The 18359-nt window shown below is 48.0% G+C and overlaps 1 protein-coding gene across 1 annotated transcript in view; it reads right to left on the bottom strand.

The window, feature by feature from the left end:
- LOC144600829 (VPS10 domain-containing receptor SorCS1-like) overlaps positions 1 to 18359 on the bottom strand; it is a 410789-nt gene that overhangs the window by 379119 nt on the left and 13311 nt on the right. Inside the window, 1 exon segment of the mRNA XM_078412718.1 lies at positions 18108 to 18175. Coding sequence (XP_078268844.1) covers positions 18108 to 18175 — 68 coding nt within the window.

Below are 18359 nucleotides of genomic sequence, written 5' to 3'. Positions count from 1 at the left end.
TGTCCAGCCAGGCCATTGCTGAACTCTACATTAACAACCAGAAAATGATTTTATGGGATCAATGTTCCATCTCAAAACAGCAACTAAGAAGGGGAGCGGGTGGTTTTGCGTTGATTTTGTACATAAATTCTTCAATGACTGTGGCTTTGTGCTAAGAGTATGGAGCAGCAATGCTGTGCAATGTTGCTCGAATCCGAAATAGTTTGCATTGATATCTTGGCCTGCACATTTATATTAACTCTGCAAGGAGTTCACGATCAACAACTTAGGGCAACACAGTGGCACAGTGATAGAGTTGCTGCCTCACAGCGCTGGAGACCAGGTTCGATCCTGGGTGCTGTCTGTGCAGGGTTCTTACGTTCTCCCCGTGGCCTGCATGGGATTTCTCCAGGTGTTAGGCTTTCCTCCCACACCCCAAAGACATGATGGTCTGTAGGTTAATTGGCATCGGTAAGAATTGCAGTTTCCCTAGGGTGTGGGATGGTACTAATGTACGGGGGGGGGGGGGGGTCGCTGGTTGGCACACACTCGGTGGGCCAAAGGGCCAGTTTCCGCGCTGCATCTCTAAAGTCTAAATTCTAAACGGATCTCGTTCAATTTTCCAGCACTTTTCTCAACTAAAGGCAGGCGGGCAGGCGAGCGAAGTTTAATGAAAAGAGTGTCTTTTAAAAGGGTAATCAAACGTTCTAACAATGTACATGGGAAATGCACGGTACAGATGTGACACAGCTGTGGGCAAATGCAAGTCCCACATCTGCCTCTTAGAGTCAAAGAGTGATACAGTGTGGAAACAGGCCCTTCAGCCCAACCTGCCCACACCGACCAGCATCCCCATCTACACTAGTCCCACTTGCCTGTGTTCCACATCACCCCTCTCAGCAACCTTCTCAATGGCCCATGTGCGGCTTGCTGGGAATTTAGATTATAGTTTAGTTTATCATTGTCACTTGTCCCGAGATACAGCGAAAAGCTTTTGTTTGTGTGCTATCCAGTCAAAGACAAAAACTCTAGATGGACACAAAAAACTGGAGTAACTCAGTCTTCAGTGTGAAGAATGGTCTTGACCCAAATCGTCACCTATTCCTTTTCTCCAGAGATGCTGCCTGTCCCGCTGAGTTACTCCAGCTTTCTGCATCTTTCTTTGGTTTAAACCAGCATCTGCAGTTCCTTCCTACATAAAGAAACAAACTATACATAATTATAATCAAGCCACCCACAGTGTACAGATGAATGGCACAACATTTAGTGCAAGATAAAGTCCAAAAAGATATATTTAAAGGTAGTTCAAAGGTCTCTGAGGACGTGACTGGGAGGTTAGGTCCACACTAGAGCTGATGAGAGGACCATTCAGTTGCCTGATAACAGCTGGGAAGAAACTATTCCTGCATCTGGAGGTATGCAGTTCCAAACTTCTGTACCTCTTGCTTGATGGGAGAGGGGAGAAGAGGGAGTGACCGGGGTGACACTGGTCCTTGATTATGCTGGTGGCCTTGCCGAGGCAGCGTGAAGTGTAGTTGGAATCCATGGAAGGGAGGTAGTTTGCATAATGATCAGGGCTACGTCCACAACACTGCCATTTTTGCAGTCTTGGATGAGCTATTCGCAAAGCAGGTTGTGACGCATCACGATAAAATGCTTTCTACGGCGCATTTGTAGAAGTTGGTGAGGGTTGTTGGGGCCATTTTGGGTTGAGACTGAAGATAGACAGTGAAGGTCGAGTGAAGATAGACAGTGTGGAGAGGTGAGGGGGAGGGGGTGAGAGGGTGTGAGACAGATGGGGTGAGAGGGAGGGGTGAAATGGGAGGGGTGAGAGGGAGGGATGAGAGGGAGGGGTGAGAGGGAGGGGTGAGAGGGAGGTTGTGAGACAGGTGGGGTGAGAGGGGTGAAGCAGGAGGGATGAGAGGGAGGGGGTGAGAGGGGGTGAGAGTGAGGGGTGAGACAGGTGGGGTGAGAGGGAGGGGTAAAATGGGAGGGGTGAGAGGGAGGGATGAGAGTGAGGGGTGAGAGGGAGGGTGTGAGACAGGTGAGGTGAGAGGGAGGGGTAAAATGGGAGGGGTGAGAGGGAGGGATGAGAGTGAGGGGTGAGAGGGAGGGTGTGAGACAGGTGGGGTGAGAGGGGTGAAACAGGAGGGGTGAAACAGGAGGGGTGAAACAGGAGGGGTGAAACAGGAAGGGTGAGAGGGAGGGATGAGAGGGAGGGGTGAGAGGGAGGTTGTGAGACAGGTGGGGTGAGAGGGGGTGAAGCAGGAGGGGTGAGAGGGAGGGGTGAGAAGGAGGGGTGAGAGGGGTGAAACAGGAGGGGTGAGAGGGAGGGGTGAGAGGGAGGGGTGAGAGGGAGGGTGAGAGGGAGGGGTGAGAGGGGTGAAACAGGAGGGGGTGAGAGGGAGGGGTTGAGAGGGAGGGGTGAGAGGGAGGGGTGAAACAGGAGGGGTGAGAGGGAGGGGTGAGAAGGAGGGGTGAGAGGGAGGGGTGAGAGGGAGGGGTGAGAGGGGTGAAACAGGAGGGGTGAGAGGGAGGGGTGAGAGGGAGGGGTGAGAGGGAGGGGTTGAGAGGGAGGGTGAGACAGGTGGGTGAGAGGGGTGAAACAGGAGGGGTGAGAGGGAGGGGTGAGAAGGAGGGGTGAGAGGGGTGAAACAGGAGGGGTGAGAGGGAGGGGTGAGAGGGAGGGGTGAGAGGGAGGTTGTGAGACAGGTGGGGGTGAGAGGGGTGAAGCAGGAGGGGTGAGAGGGAGGGGTGAGAGGGAGGGGTGAGAGGGGAGGGGTGAGAGGGAGGTTGTGAGACAGGTGGGGTGAGAGGGGGTGAAGCAGGAGGGGTGAGAGGGAGGGGTGAGAGGGAGGGGTGAGACAGGTGGGGTGAGAGGGGTGAAACAGGAGGGGTGAGAGGGAGGGGTGAGAGGGAGGGGTGAGAAAGAGACAGATGGGGCGAGACTAGATGGTGAGACAGGAGGTTTGAGAGTGGTTGAAACGACAGTGGGAGAACAGTAAGAGAGGGACTCAGAGAAGTCCCATCAAAGAGAGAACATCAGCAGTCTGTTGTGACTGTGTGAGATCTGGAGTGCAACGCTCGAAACGATGGAGCCAATGGAGATTGTCCTGTTGGACTGAGAGCAACAGAATTGTTCTCCTGCCTCTCGCGTTAACCACTTTTATCACTGGATGTGCATAGCTGATGCGGCACAATACTCTGCTCCACACTCAATGACAGCGGGAGCATAATGCATCAGCAGCAGCAGCAGGGATTAGGTACCAAGGGGCCAATGTCACGCAAGGAAATGTCTCTCAGCAAAGGGACTGCAAGTCAGCTGGAGGCAAGTCAATGCAAGTCAAGGGCGGCACGGTGGCGCAGCGGTAGAGTTGCTGCCATACAGCGCCAGAGACCCCGATTCGATCCTGACTACGGGTGATGTCTATACGGAGTTTGTACGCTCTCCCCGTGACCTGCGTGGGTTTTCTCCGGAATTTCCGATTTCCTCCCACACGCCAAAGAGGTACGTTAATTGGCTTGGTATAATTGTAAATTGTCCCTAGTGTGTATGTGTACAGGATAGTGTTCGTGTGCAGGGGTTGCTGGTCAGCACGGACTCGGTGGGCCGAAGGGCCTGTTTCCTCACTGTATATCCAAGCTAAACAAAACTAAACTAAACACTGGAAAGCATCCTTTCCATGTCTGCTTAATCGAGGACATCTTAAGGATAGCGGAGTCAGGGGGTATGGGGAGAAGGCAGGAACGGGGTACTGATTGAGAATGATCAGCCATGATCACATTGAATGGTGGTGCTGGCTCGAAGGGCCGAATGGCCTCCTCCTGCACCTATTGTCTATTGACTATTGACATTTCATTATCCAGTAGGTTACAATGAGATTTGCCCTTATTCTTCTAAACTCCAGCGAGCACAGACCCAATGCCTTCAAATGCTCCTTATATATTAGCCCAATCATCCCCGGATCATTGGCGTTAAACCTCCACCAGACCCTCTCCTAACCCATACAAGTCTGGGTGCCCTGTGGAAAACGCTGTGTTGTATAGTGTGTAGGAAGGATCTGCAGATGCTGGTTTAAACCGAAGACAGACACAAAAATTGGAGTAACTCAGCGGGACAGGCAGCAACTCTGGAGAGAAGGAATGGGTGACATTTTGGATCGAGACCTTGCAAGGGTTTTCGACCCGTTCCTTCTCTTCAGAGATGCTGCCTGTCCCGCTGAGTTACTCCAGCATTTTGTGTTGTATAGTGTCCCTGGCAGCAATTTACCATGCAAGATCCCAGGAAAGCAACTCACTGGCAGGTGCAAGCCAAACATTGAATGGTGCCACACATTTGTGCTCAGAGCAAGAGCTGACCCTGAATTAATCAAGAAATGAACCAAACTCTCCCTCCAACCCAAGTATCATTAATTTACAACGAGCTGAATAATTATGTCTCTGAGACCTTTGAAATTGTGGTAAAGTATTCATAAAACACAGAAAATATCACACACACACACACACACACAAAAACAAAGCCCTTTCACAGTAAGGATGAAGCAACGATTTAGGTTGTTGGACTTGTATAGAAATTGGGTTGACATTTACCCAGGAGATTAGGATATGGGCCTAAAGGGAGAAGCTCTGTTTTTATATATACTTCAGCACTGAAGGAGGCAGGTTAACAAACTGGTTCCAAAGAGGCGATTTCTACGACAGATGTAAAGCCTCATTAATCAATTGACTACTAAAAAAGGACACCGAGATGTTCCAGTTAGTAACTGCTCAAGGCAACCTTGTGTGTGTTTGTGCGTGCGCGTGCATGTGTGTGTGCATGTGTGCGTGCGTGTGTATGTATGTGTGTGCGCATGTGTGCGCGTGTGTGCGCGCGTATGCATGTGTCTATACCACACGGTAGGGGGATCTAGAACTAAAGAGCACAGATTTAAGGTGAGAGAGGAAGGATAATAAACCATAGAACCTGAGGGGCAACGTTTTCACACAGGGTGTGGTGGGCACCGACGGCCGCACAGTGGCGCAGCGGAAGCGTGGTTGCCTTACAGTATCCTGACCATGGGTACCGTCTGTGTGGAGTTCGTACGCTCTGCCTTTGATCACATGGGCTCTCTCAGAGTGCTCCTGTTTCCGCCCACACTCCAAACACATGCATGTTTGTAGGTTAATTAGCTTCTGTAAAAATTGTAAATTGTCTCTATGTGCGTGAAGGATAATGCCACATAGTGTGTGTAAGATAGTGCTAGGGTATAGGGTGATCGGTGGGCTAAAGGGCCTGTTTCCACACTTGTATCTCTAAACTATAAAGGGTATATGGAACTAGCTGCCAGAGGAGGTAGTTCAGGCTGATATAATTTAAAAAGCTATGTTTACATATTCTGTTGTGCTGCTGCAAGTAAGAATTTCATTGTTCTGTCTGGGACATATAATAATAATATAATACTAGACCAAGTGGACCTGTTGGGTCCAAACCTCTCCTGCATTGGTGCGGCACCCCCTCCTCCCCATCCCCTTGACCACCAGCCCGACCCATCCCCCCTCACCACCGACCCCCCTCCCACATCCCTCCACCCCTCCCCCCTCTCCCCCATCATTATCCCCTCCACCGCTCCGCCATCCCATTCACCCCTCCCTCCCCTCCCCCTACCCCCTCCCATCCCCCTCACCCCTTCCCCCCCTCCTCTCCCCATCCCCACTACCCCCTCCCCATCCCCTCGTCCCCCCCCTGCCCCCCCATCACTCTCCTCTCGCCCCCCTCACTCCCCCCCCTCCCTACCCCCCTCCGCCCCTCCCCTCCCTCCCCTCCCCCTACCCCCCTCCCCATCCCCCCTCTCCCCCCCCATCCCCCTATCCCCTCCACATCCCCTCTCCCTCCCTGCCCTCCCTCCCTGCCCCCCCTCCCCTCTTTCCCCCCCTCCCTCCCCCTTGACCCAACCTGTGAGCCATTGCCGGGGCGGGGAGTGCCCACCGTGGGCTGTGAGCGGACAAGGGGGGGACAGGGAAAAAAGCAGTGAATGTCGGCCCCGTTTCTCCTGCGGGGTGCCTCTCCTGCAGACCGGGCGTGGAGCTGAAGCGTCTCCTGACGGCATGGACCCGTTGCCGGGCGGGGAGTGTCTCCCGGGGCCGTGGGTGGGTGAGAGTGAACAGGGAGAAAGCACTGACCTCAACCCCATTTCTCCTGCGGGCCGGGCGTGGAGCCGAAGCCTCCCTGCTGCTCGCTGCGATCAGCGGGAAAGCGGCGGCGGCGACGGCGACGGCCATCTTGTGGATACTCTGCCCGCAGCCTCCGCCGCGCGCTGCACCACGGGAGGGAGATCAGGCACGGGGCACGCCGAGGCGGGCGCCGTTCCCCGCTGGTCCTCCGGGGGCCGGGGGGGCGGGGGGGGGGGGAGCGCATTTATTAAAGTTTATTAGGTAAATTGTTTTTAAAAAGTAACAAAAGTGGATTTATTTGGACCACGGGGGAATGGTGAGTAGGGTGGGCCTAAAATTGTCGCGCTGTCGTGTACCGTTTTGGCTGTGTGGACACATAAACACATAAACATATACACACAACCAAACCAAGAGTTTTTGTAATATACAGATAGATAATAAAACACTCTTGACTCTTGAAAGACATGTGGACAGGTACATGGATAGGGAAGGTTCAGAGGGATATGTTCCAAGTACAGGCAAACGAGACTAGCTTAGATGGGCATTTGGCCAGCATTGGCGAGTTGGGCTGAAGGGCCTGTTTCTGTGCTGAATGACTCTCTGACTCTGTGAGAAGACAAAGCAGATGAAAGGGGGATGGAGAGAAAGATAAAGAAAGCTCAACAATCTGACAGATTTACTGTTCTGTTGCCTCCCTGGATTAAAATGAGAGAACAATTCAGTGCAAAACGCTAGCGAGGGACACCAGAACAGCACGTTCCCTCTGACAAGCTCATTAATAAACCATAACCATCATTAAAATTCCTAAACTAATATTTTGCAGCCAAGCCTGCTCCTCAATATCAGCCACACTTCATATGGAAAATTAATTAATCAAATGGCTGGAGCTGATTAGTTTCGGAAGGATTGAAAGGTTGAATGCTGAACAATTAGACCATAGAATAAATATTCCATACTTAAAGAGGCGAAGAAACATAGTTCCAGGCAGCTGGGCTAAACAGAGGCTATAAATAAGCCAAAGATATCAACCGAACAATTACATTCTCCATGGTAACCGAGGATTTTTAAACAGGTTTACATTGATCTGCATCAGTTTTATCTGCTTGTCGCTGCTTGTGTTAAAGGGGAGGGGAAAACATGGAGCACAAAACAGCACAAGTACAGGCCCTTATGCCCACAATGGCCGTACCAAACTTGATGCCAAGATAATCTCTTATCCACCTGCACATAACCCATATCCCTCCATTTCCTGCATATCATAATCATAATCATAATCATACTTTACGAGCCAAGTATGTTTTGCAACATACGAGGAATATCCATGTGAATATCCAAAAGTCTCTTTAAATGCCACGATTGTATCTTTCGCAAACACCACCACAGACAGCACATTCCAGGAACTAAACACCCTCTGTGTAAAAAAACTTGTCCCGTGCATCTCCTTTAAATTTTGCCCCTCTCACTTTAAAACTATGCCCACTAATATTTGATTTTTCCATCCGGGAAAAGGGCTCTGACTGTCTACCCTCTCTATGCCTCTCACAATTTTATATACTTCTATTTGGTTTCTCCACAACCTCTGACGTTCCAGAGAAAGCAATCCAATTGAGGTTTCATTCACAGCCGTGCAAACTCACACACACATACCTGCACTTCTTGACTAAAGTGTACAAGATTCATACAGGGCTTGACAGAGATGATGCTTGCCCTCATTGTGGTGTCTGAAACTGGGGATGGGAGATGAGTGTTTCAAAATAAAGGGGCCACTCATTCAGGACAGTGATGAGAAGAAAGTCGCTCACCCACTCAGATGGCAGGAGGATGAGGGGTGATCTTATAGAGGTGTACAAAATCATGAGAGGAATAGATCGGATAAACGCACAGAGTCTCTTGCCCAGGAATCAAGAACCAGAGGACATAGGTTTACGGTGAGGGGGGAAAGATTTAATAGAAACCTGAGGGGTAACTATTTTATGTAAAAGGGTGGTTGGTGTATGGAACGGTCTGTTGGAGGAAGTAGTTGAGGCAGGTACTCTCGCAATGTTTAGGACACATTTAGACAGGTACATGAATAGGACAGTTTTGGAGGGATATGGGCAAAACACAGGCAGGTGGGACTAGTGTCAATGGAGCATATTGGTTGGCAAAGGCAAGTTGGGCCAAAGAGACTGTTTGCATACTCTATAACTTTATGGTTGTGAATTTTTAGAATTGGCTGTCTCGGAGAGTGAGCAAATGCAAGAAAGAGACTGACATATTTTCAGAAAAATCAAGGAATACGGGGTTAGTACAGGAAAGTATGTTAAGCTAAAATATTAGTCATGACTTAAATGAATAATAGAATAGGCTTAAGGGGCAAATGGCTTCTGCCTGCTTCTAGTTCTTATGTACTCAACACATATATTTCCACAAATAAAATTGATTCAGAATAAAAAAACATATACAATACAAAATCTGTGCAAAGACTCTGTCTTGGTATCTATACATTCATTAGTGTGTTCGCACCTATATTTAACCAAAACACCCTTGTCACCCATGTGGCCCCCCTGGGGTACTATCCCTTCCCTTGTAATGAGGGGTGTCCCCACCGGTCTCTGCCCCTCAATGTCCAGCAGCGGAAGGACCCTCTACTGTAGTGTCAGCTCAGGCACATTTGAGAAAGTTCAAGGGGGGGGGAAAGGGGTGCAATATGTAAGTTTCTCAATAATGCCCTCACTGTTAATCTATGAGAAAGACCTCCATCTACGAGGCAGCTATTACAGCATCTGGTCACCCCTAAATGTTTTACAACCAGTGAAGTAGTCTTTGAAATGCAGACATTGCAGCAATATCGGAAATTTCATCCTCAGTTCCCCTTTACCACTCTGAGCAAATAAGGAAGAACAGGTATGTCTGAGGGCATCGAACATCTATATACTACAACTCTTGTTTGTTTGTTTGTTTTGTTCCTGAACTACAGCCAAAACGGTACACGATATTGCGACAATTTTTGGGCCCACCTTACTCACCGTCGTCCGTTTGGTGCCAATGGAAGAAGTTTCATTGAAATCGGTGTTATAGTTTTGAAGTAATTCACATTTTAAAGTTTAAATCTATCTCCTAGGGAAGCAGGAGGGAGGGAGGGGGGTGGAGGGAGGGAGGGATAAGGGGGGTTGAGGGGGTGGAGTGGGGGGGAAAGGGGGAGGGGAAGGAAGGAGGGGGAGAGGAGGGGAGGAGGGAGGGGAGGGGGAGGAGGGGAGGAGGGGGAGAGGGGGGAGAGGGGGATGGGGAGGAGGGGTAGGAAGGGGGGAGAGGGGAGAGGGGGGAGGGGGAGAGGGGAGGGGGAGAGGGGGAGAGGGGAGGGGGAGAGGAGAGGGTGCTGCACCAATGGAGAGGTTTGGGCCCAACGGTTCCACTTGTTGAAAATAGAGCTGTACAACACAAGAACAGCCCACAATATCTGTGCCTAACATGATGCCAAGTTAAACGAATCTTCTCTCCCGATCCTCATCCCTCCATTCTCTGCGTAACCATGTGCCCATCTAAAACCTCTCACAGTCAATGCCTCCATCATATGTCTCCATCACCATCCCTGAAGGCACATTCATATGGCTACCTCGCTCGGTGTAAAAAAAAACCTGCTCTGCACATCTATATACTAAAACTCTCGTTTGTTATCTTGTTTGCGACTGAACTTCAGCCAAAACGGTACACGATAGCGCGACAATTTTAGGCCCACCTTACTCACCGTCCTCACTTTAATGGTAAAAATGGTCGTTTTATTGAAATTGGTGTTATATATTTTTTAAGTAATTCACATTTTAAAGTTTAAATCTATCACCTAGGGAGGGAGGAAGGGGGGGGGGAGCGGGGGCTGGAGGGAGGGGAGGGAGGGAGCGGGGGAGGAGAAGGAGGTGGAGGGGGATGGATTGGGGGGGAGGAGAGGAGGGGGGAGGAGGAGGGGAGCGGGTGGAGGGAGGGAGGGAGGAGGGAGGGGGGAAGAGGAGGAGAGGGGAGAAGAGGAGGAGAGGGGAGGGGGGAAAGGGGAGGGGGGAGAGGAGAGGGTGCTGCACCAATGCAGGAGAGGTTTGGGCCCAACAGGTCCACTTGGTCTAGTCTCCTATAAACTTTGCCCCTCTTGTCTTAAAACTAAACGCCTCTAGTCTTCGACATTTCCACCATGGCAGAAAAGTTTTGACTGTCCACCCTAAATATGCCTCGCATAATTCTATGTACCTATCACCTAAATACACCTCTGAACATCTGACACTCCAGAGAAAATGATCCAAGTTTGTCTAACCTCTCTACCACCCTCTAATCCAGCCAGCATTCTGTTAATCCTATTGTGCAGCCACACAAGCCCCTACATCTTGTTGTAATGGGATGACCAGAACTGCACACAATACTCTCCAAAGCCTCCACATCCTCCCTATAATGAGGTGACCAGAACTGCACACTGTACTCCACATGTGGCGTAGCCAAAGTCTTATAAAGCTGTAACATGATGTGTAGTTTATTATATTTTAGAGATGTGCGATGGAAACAGGACCTTCCACCCACCGAGTTGAGTCCAACCAACAATCACCCGTTCACACTAGTTAAAAGTTATCCCATTTTCTCACTCACTCCCTACACACTCGGGGCAATTTACAGAGGCCAACTGACCTCGCAACCCACACCCGGATATAGAAGGAAATCGCAGCGCCTGGAAGAAACCCATGTGCTCACAGGGAGTGCATGCAAACCCCACACGAGCAGCACCGGAGGTCAGGAGAACCCGGGTCTCTGGCGCCGTGAGGCAGCAGCTCTACCGGCTGCACCACTATGTGTCTAAGAGCGGACGAACCTGTCGGTCACAAACCAGTCTACTGCAGATGAGTGGGGAGAGAGGGAGAGAGTGTGACATGATGTTTTAAAAAATAGAAACAAGGCATTAACCTAACACGTGAAGCAGCCATAACACCACGTCAGAGGAGAACAGTGAAAACATTGAAGTAACACACATCAATTATTTACCAGCTATTATATATTATTCTAAATAAATTATAAACTTTAATGAAGCTAGCTTCTGAGAGATCCATTACTCCGTGAGGTCAAGGTGCCTGGGGAACGCTGTGCAACACTATCTGCAAGTCTCCACTGATGGCCACTTGAGAGAGCAGATAACAGGGCAAATTTACCCCACCCCAGGTAACGGTGGAGCTTGGAGCAGAGCAGCTGTCAGCTAGCTGCTGCTTCTCTCAGTTGCACCTCTTCACAGTGAATTTATCGTGTAGCCAGAGTGCTCGGGGATAAATGCGATGCTGCTGGATTTTAAAGGACCCTCCAGTGAAACAACGGGACATAAATAAACCTTTTCCTGGCACTTTATAGTAAGATGGATGGTTTTAAAAGTAACAGGAGATAACTGCTTTGTCTTAGGTCAGTGTCGATCAGTGGGCTGATGGCAAGTCATACAGCGTGGAAACAACTTGTCCACACCGACCAACATGTCCCATCTACACTAGTCCCACCCGCCTGGGTTTGGCCCTGTACAACTAGTACGTGGCTATTTTAACACATAGCAGTGACACCAGCTACAATCCAGGCTGTTAATACCAGGGTGCATTTACATCAAGACTGTGAGTTAGGTTTCACACGACAAGGCAAAAATATCAAAGTACAAAACACATTTAGCTCGGATTTTCACAATGAATAAGTGGAGGTTAAAGAGATGTAAATTAACTACTCACTTTTCATCTCAATATATGCAACAGAACAGATGGAACTGAAGTCTCCCCTGCCTGGAACTCAAAGTCTTTGAGGAGATGGCTCCTCACAAATTAGCTGCTGTAACTCCGACATGAAAACAATGACTACATTCCAAGCACACTGTTTAAATGGCCGGAATGGATGCCGGATGCTCCCAGGTTTTGGGAAGCTGATCATGGAGAACATCAGGCGATGGTTTGTACACCGACTGCTCCAACCCTGGATATTCCTCTGTAAGGTTTCATCTCTTTAGTGCCGAGGTGGACAACCCAATCTTAAAAGTGGGATGACTTTACTTTAGACTTTAGAGATACAGCGTGGAAACGGGCCCATCAGACCACCGAGTCTGTGCCGAACAGTTATCAGCCCGTACACTAACACTATCCTACACACTAGGGACAATTTATAATTTACAGAAGCCAATTAGCTGACAAACCTGTACGTCTTTAGACCTGTGGGTGGGTGCTCCGGTTTCCTCCCACATCCCCAAAACGTGCAGGTTAATTGACTTCTGTAAATTGTCCCTAAGTTGCAGGACAGAACTAGTGTCTGGGTGATTGTTGGTCAGCGTGGACTCAGTGGGCCAAATGGCCTGTTTCCACTCTGTATCTCGAACCTAAACTAAACTAAATTGATGTAAAAATTCACCAGCCTTCCTTTTCAGATTTAGAATGAAACACATTTCAGTGGTTATACCAAATTGTTATGGTGTTTAGGTTCATTATTGCCACATGTACCGAGGTACAGTGAAACGCTTTGTTTTGCATACTATCCAAATAGATCAGATATACCAGACATAGACACAATCAGTTCAAACTCAAGTACATTAGATAGAGCAAAGGGGAAGATACAGAGTGCAGAATATAGTTCTCAGCATTGTAGTGCCCTGTAGCACATCATTTCCACGGACAAAGCCCAATGTACACAATGGGGTAGAGGTGAATCGGACAGTACTCTTACGGAAGGATCGTTCTGAAGTCCAGTAACAGAGGGGAAGAAGCTGTCCCTGACTCTGGTAACGTGCGCTTTCAGGCTTCTGGACTTTCAGCCAGACGGGAGGAGGGACATAAAGCATAAAGGAATGACCCGGGTTGGACAAGTCATTAATGATGTTGGCAACTTTTCTGTGGCAACATGAAATGTAGTGATACCACAACTGACAAGCAAAGAATCTTTACCTCCACGATTTAAAACTGGCAACAAAAAAAACAAATTGTTGCATGTTTACAAACCTTAATCTGTGAAAAATGACTGCTTGAGTCCTGAGAAATGCTCAAGGAAAAATAGCTGATTGCGTGAATCCTACCATGTGCAGAAATAGAGAGCACAGCTCAGTAAAGCTCTGGGAAGACGAGAACTGCAATAATTGTGTTCAGAAAGTGTGAACAGCTGCTTTCAGTTGAGATTAAGCATAAGGAGCTCATAAATACTTCCTGACACTGTTTCCATACTGTAACGACGTAGGTAGAATTTTATTATGAACTCATTCTCGTAACAAGGCAAACATACACAAAGGTTAATCAATAGAAACCCAAATCATGTTCTTAAGTGCTCATGTAATCTAGACACTCTGGTAACCTGATGTAATAAAAAAGGAACTGCACATGCTAGTTTGCACCAAAGATAGACACAAATGTTGGAGTAACTCAGGGGGTCAGGCAGCTACTCTGGAGAAAATGGATAGGTGACGTTTAAGGTCGAGACCCTTCTTCAGACCAGAGGGAGTCTGAAGAAGGGTCCCGAGCGAAAACATCACCTGACCATTTTCTGCAGAGATGTATTCACAAAATGCTGGGGTAACTCAGCAGGTCGGGCAGCATCTCGGGAGAGAAGGAATGGGTGATGTTTCGGGTCGAGACCCTTCTTCAGACATCTGCAGAGATGTGCCTGACCTGCTGAGCTACTCCAGTATTGTTTGTCCAACTCCAGTAACCTAATATGATTTCATGCTCACTCTTCTCCTTCACTCTTGTTTCTCATATTCTATGCTTCATAGTTTCATAAGTCATAGGAGCAGAATTAATCTATTTGGCCCATCGAGCCCACTCTGCTATTCAATCATGCCTGATCTATCTTTCCTTCTCAACCCCATTCTCCTGCCTCTTTGGAGTTCAGCAAAAAGAGGGATGATGTTGTCGAAACATATGAAACAAACTCATCAGGAAGGCTGGCTCCGTCCTGGGGGCGGAGTTGGATTCACGGGAGGTGGTCTTGGAGGGGGGGGGATGCTCCTCAAACTGTGGAGCATCCTGGACAATGCAGATCACCCTCTCCATGACACACTGGTCAACCTGAGGAGTACCTTCAGCAACAGACTGGTTCCACCAAGATGCAGGACAGAAGGCCACAGGAGATCCTTCTTCCCTGTGGCTATCAAACTTTACAACTCCTCCCCCTTCAGTCGTGGGGTAGACTGAGACTGAGACTGATTACCCTCCCTCCCCTCAATCTTTGCACATCCCCCAATCCTTTCTTATGACTGTTGGCAGATCAATTTCCCTCCTGGGATAAATAAAGTTTGATCGCCTTGTATCGTATCGTATTGTATAATATCTCAGGGGACACAACAGGGTAGAGAGTGTCATAGAGTTTCCAACACTGAAACAGGCCCTTCAGCCGAACTCATCCATGCCAACCATGTTGCCGACCTGAGTTAGCAAAGCAAGTCCTCCACCTCGTTTTAAAAAAAAAAACTATATAAAATTATGAGAGGCATAGATTGGGTGATAAGAGTCAGGAACTTTTTTCCAGGATGGAAATGTCCAACACTAGAGGGCAGAGCTCTAACGTGAGATGGGTAAAATATAATGGCGTTGTGTGGGGTAGGTTATTTTACACATAGGGTGATGGGGTCATGGAACGCATCACTATGGCTGGTGGAGGAGGCAGGTACAATGGTGACATTTAAGAAGCTTTTAGATAGGCAGATGTATTTGCAGGGAATGTAGGGCCCAAGGGCCTGACCTTGTATTGTATTGTATTGTATTGTATTGTATTGTATTGTATTGTATTGTATTGTATTGACCAAGGTACTGTTGTATCTTGTATGTTCTGAATTCTAATCCCATTTTCCCATGTATGGCGCACATTACTCCAAACAGTTCCAATCCACTTCCCTGTCTAAATGTCTTTTAGACATTGTAATTGTACCCACCATTGCCATTTCATCTGATAGTTCATCTCGCCCGCCCAGCACTCTGTGAACAAGTGGCACATCAGGCACCTTTTAAACCTTCCCCCGCCCTTTAGTTTTAGACTCCACGATCCCTGGAGAAAGACTCTTCACTTTACCTAAGCCCTTCATAATTCATATACCTCTATAAGGTCATAATTCATATCTACATACTAAAACTCTTGTTTGTTTGTTTGTTTGTTCCTGAACTACAGCCAAAACGGTACAAAATAGCACGACAATTTTAGGCCCACCTTACTCACCGTCATCCCTTTGGTGCTAATGGAAGAAGTTTCATCGAAATTGGTGTTATATTTTTAAAGTTATTCACGTTTTAAAGTTCAAATCTATCTCCTAGGGAGGGTGGGGGGAGGGGGTTGGAGGGAGGGAGGAGGGAGGATAAGGGTGGTTGAGGGGGATGGAGTGGGGGGAAGGGAAGGGGATGAGGGGAGGGGGAGGGGGAGGGAGGGGAGGGGGAGAGGAGGGGGGAGGGAGGGGGGAGTGAGGGAGGAGTGAGGGAGGATAAGGGTGGTTGAGGGGGATGGAGTGGGGGGGAGGGGAAAGGGGGAGGGGGAGGGGGAGGGGGAGGGGGAGGGGGAGGGGGAGGGGGAGGGGGAGGGGGAGGGGGAGGGGGAGGGGGAGGGGGAGGGGGATGGAGGGAGGGGAGGGGAAGAGGAGGGGGGAGGGGGGAGAGGGGGGAGGGAGGAGGGAGGAGGGGGGAAGGAGAGGGTGCTGCACCAATGCAGGAGAGGTTTGGGCCCAATGGGTCCACGGTCTAGTACCTCTATATAGGCAAGCTTTTTATACTCGCCTATCTCTCAGTGGTTCAATGGTTGTTTATTGTCACGTATGCACAGCATAATGAGCTTCTATTTGTACAACCACTAATGCACTGTCGCCACAATTTTGCCACTGTTTAAAAAAAGCCAAAGAAAACAGAGCACCATCAGTCCAAAGTCCACCCATGTATTGGAAGTTGTGGAGCGCCCTGATACAGGTCAGCCTAGGTAAGCCTGACCTGATGTCCCTGTCCTCTGGCGACGGCGGCAGTGTCCAAGAGGGCGATTCCTGCAGCTGACCATAAAGGCGCTGGAGGTAAGTGTCTCGACCTGAAACATCACCTATTTCTTTTCTCCAGAGATGTTGCCTGACCCACTAATGGTGTTGGATGTATGGTCTTTTTGGTTTCAATACCAAATTAAATTTACATAACCCCTTTCTGCATTTGCAATTGTGACTTCCTTTTGCAAACAGTTCCCTCCTCTAGACACAACTCCTGCCCTCAAATCGATGGAACAATTTCAGACCAGTTCTCTGCAAGAGTACAGCAATGTTTGCAACGTTCTCTGAATGCTTGGAAGGTCACTGCTGTACATCGAACAATCCATGTTTTAATGTTCTATATAGTATTAAAAAATCCAACAACTGTAAAATGGGCATTACTGAAGGTTGAGATGTTAGCACAGTCAGCTGAAATTTGATATTTTAAATTAATTTGTTTTTATCAATGTGTAAAACTGATTGTTAATGTTGGCTTTGAGACACATGACACATTTACTTGATATACCTTTATCAATTATTTTAACTGAAGCACCAAGCAATTTAGTTTATGTGAACAAAGCTATTAAACGGTTTTTTTTCCCACCTAATATACAGAGCTGATAGAAAGAATTCCAATTGCAGTCTTTTGGAATAGAGTTGCATATTTATCTCATGCAAATGTCTGTATCAAAACCGTCATGACTTTGTGCACAGTAGATAGTGCAGAAGTCAGACTCTTGTATCGGAACAACATTGATAACACATGTAACTTGTTGGCTGTCAGTGCAGTTAGATCTCAACGCATACAACAATGACTTTAGTCTTTAGATTTTAGAGTTACTGCTCGGAGAAAGGCCCTTCGGCACACAGACTCCACACCGACCAAAGATCACCACATACACTAATACTATCCTAGGGACAATTTGCAATTGTACCAAAGCCAATTCATTGGAATGTCAAATATCCAAGAAGGCAAATTATCTTTCACATAGAATTTTACACTGTAACAGATTTCTTGCTCTCTCAATATTATTAAACAGTTTAGTTCATTAAAACATAATCCATTTTACACCACATTTCCTTGCTGTAAGCCACTCTATGGGATCACTTCTGATTTTATGTTTTTTATGCAACTGCCTTATTTTGGTGTGACACTCTATTGTACAATTCTGTACAAGGTTTAAAGGTAGTTTTTTTTAAAAGACACAAAATGTTGGATTAACTCACTCTGGTCAGGCAGCATCTCTGGAGAACATTGATCGGAGAGGGTTCATGTTATAGTGTCGTCAGGTCCGACGGCATGCAAACAGGCCCTTCGGCCAAACTTGCCCATGCCGACTATGTATTCATATCATATCATCATATATATACAGCCGGAAACAGGCCTTTTCGGCCCACCAAGTCCGTGCCGCCCAGCGATCCCCGTACATTAACACTATCCTACACCCACTAGGGACAATTTTTACATTTACCCAGCCAATTAACCTACATACCTGTACGTCTTTGGAGTGTGGGAGGAAACCGAAGATCTCGGAGAAAACCCACGCAGGTCACGGGGAGAACGTACAAACTCCTTACAGTGCGGCACCCGTAGTCAGGATCGAACCTGAGTCTCCGGCGCTGCATTCGCTGTAAAGCACCAACTCTACCGCTGCGCTACCGTGCCGCCTAAATCTCCAAGTTCTCCCTATTCTCCAAGTTCTCCAGGAATTCTGCCCGACCCGCTGAGTTACTCCAGCACTTTGTGATTTTTTTATTTTTTTTTTGTCTTGTGTCTCCATTTAAATGTAGTTATTTCTTAGTGCGAATTTCCAATTAATTAATGTCAGGGGAATACTGGAAAGAATCTCATTAATTCATTGCCGAGAACTGCTGTTGGTGTTGAGAGCTACCAGACAGTACTTTTCTTAATGCATTCGGATAGTCACAAGCTGTCCCTGTCTCCTTAATATTTCACAGTGGGTTGAGTCCTGCATGTTGGATCCCTGTTGAATTAACCAGCTTACTGTTCATCTGCCCTTTCAGATGCACTTACCTCCAGAGTGAGCTTTCTGTAACACTTCCCAGATTGTGGTCGTACAGCTTCGTCAGGATGAGTATCACCTAAAAGAGACAAGAGCACCATTAGATTCATCCCTGGCCTCTAGCAGTGAAATTTGATGGTTATGATCACAAGGAAGACATCATTTACTAAAAGATAGACGCAAAATGCTGGAGTAACTCAGCGGGTCACCATTAGTTTACTTTACATTGCATTTATTTTTGAAAGGGTACGGCATAGAAGGAT

Source organism: Rhinoraja longicauda, chromosome 16 (genome assembly GCF_053455715.1).
Source record: "Rhinoraja longicauda isolate Sanriku21f chromosome 16, sRhiLon1.1, whole genome shotgun sequence".
Taxonomy (NCBI): domain Eukaryota; kingdom Metazoa; phylum Chordata; class Chondrichthyes; order Rajiformes; family Arhynchobatidae; genus Rhinoraja; species Rhinoraja longicauda.
The sequence above is the reverse complement of the archived record's forward strand: the minus strand, read 5'-3'. Positions and strand labels throughout refer to the sequence as shown.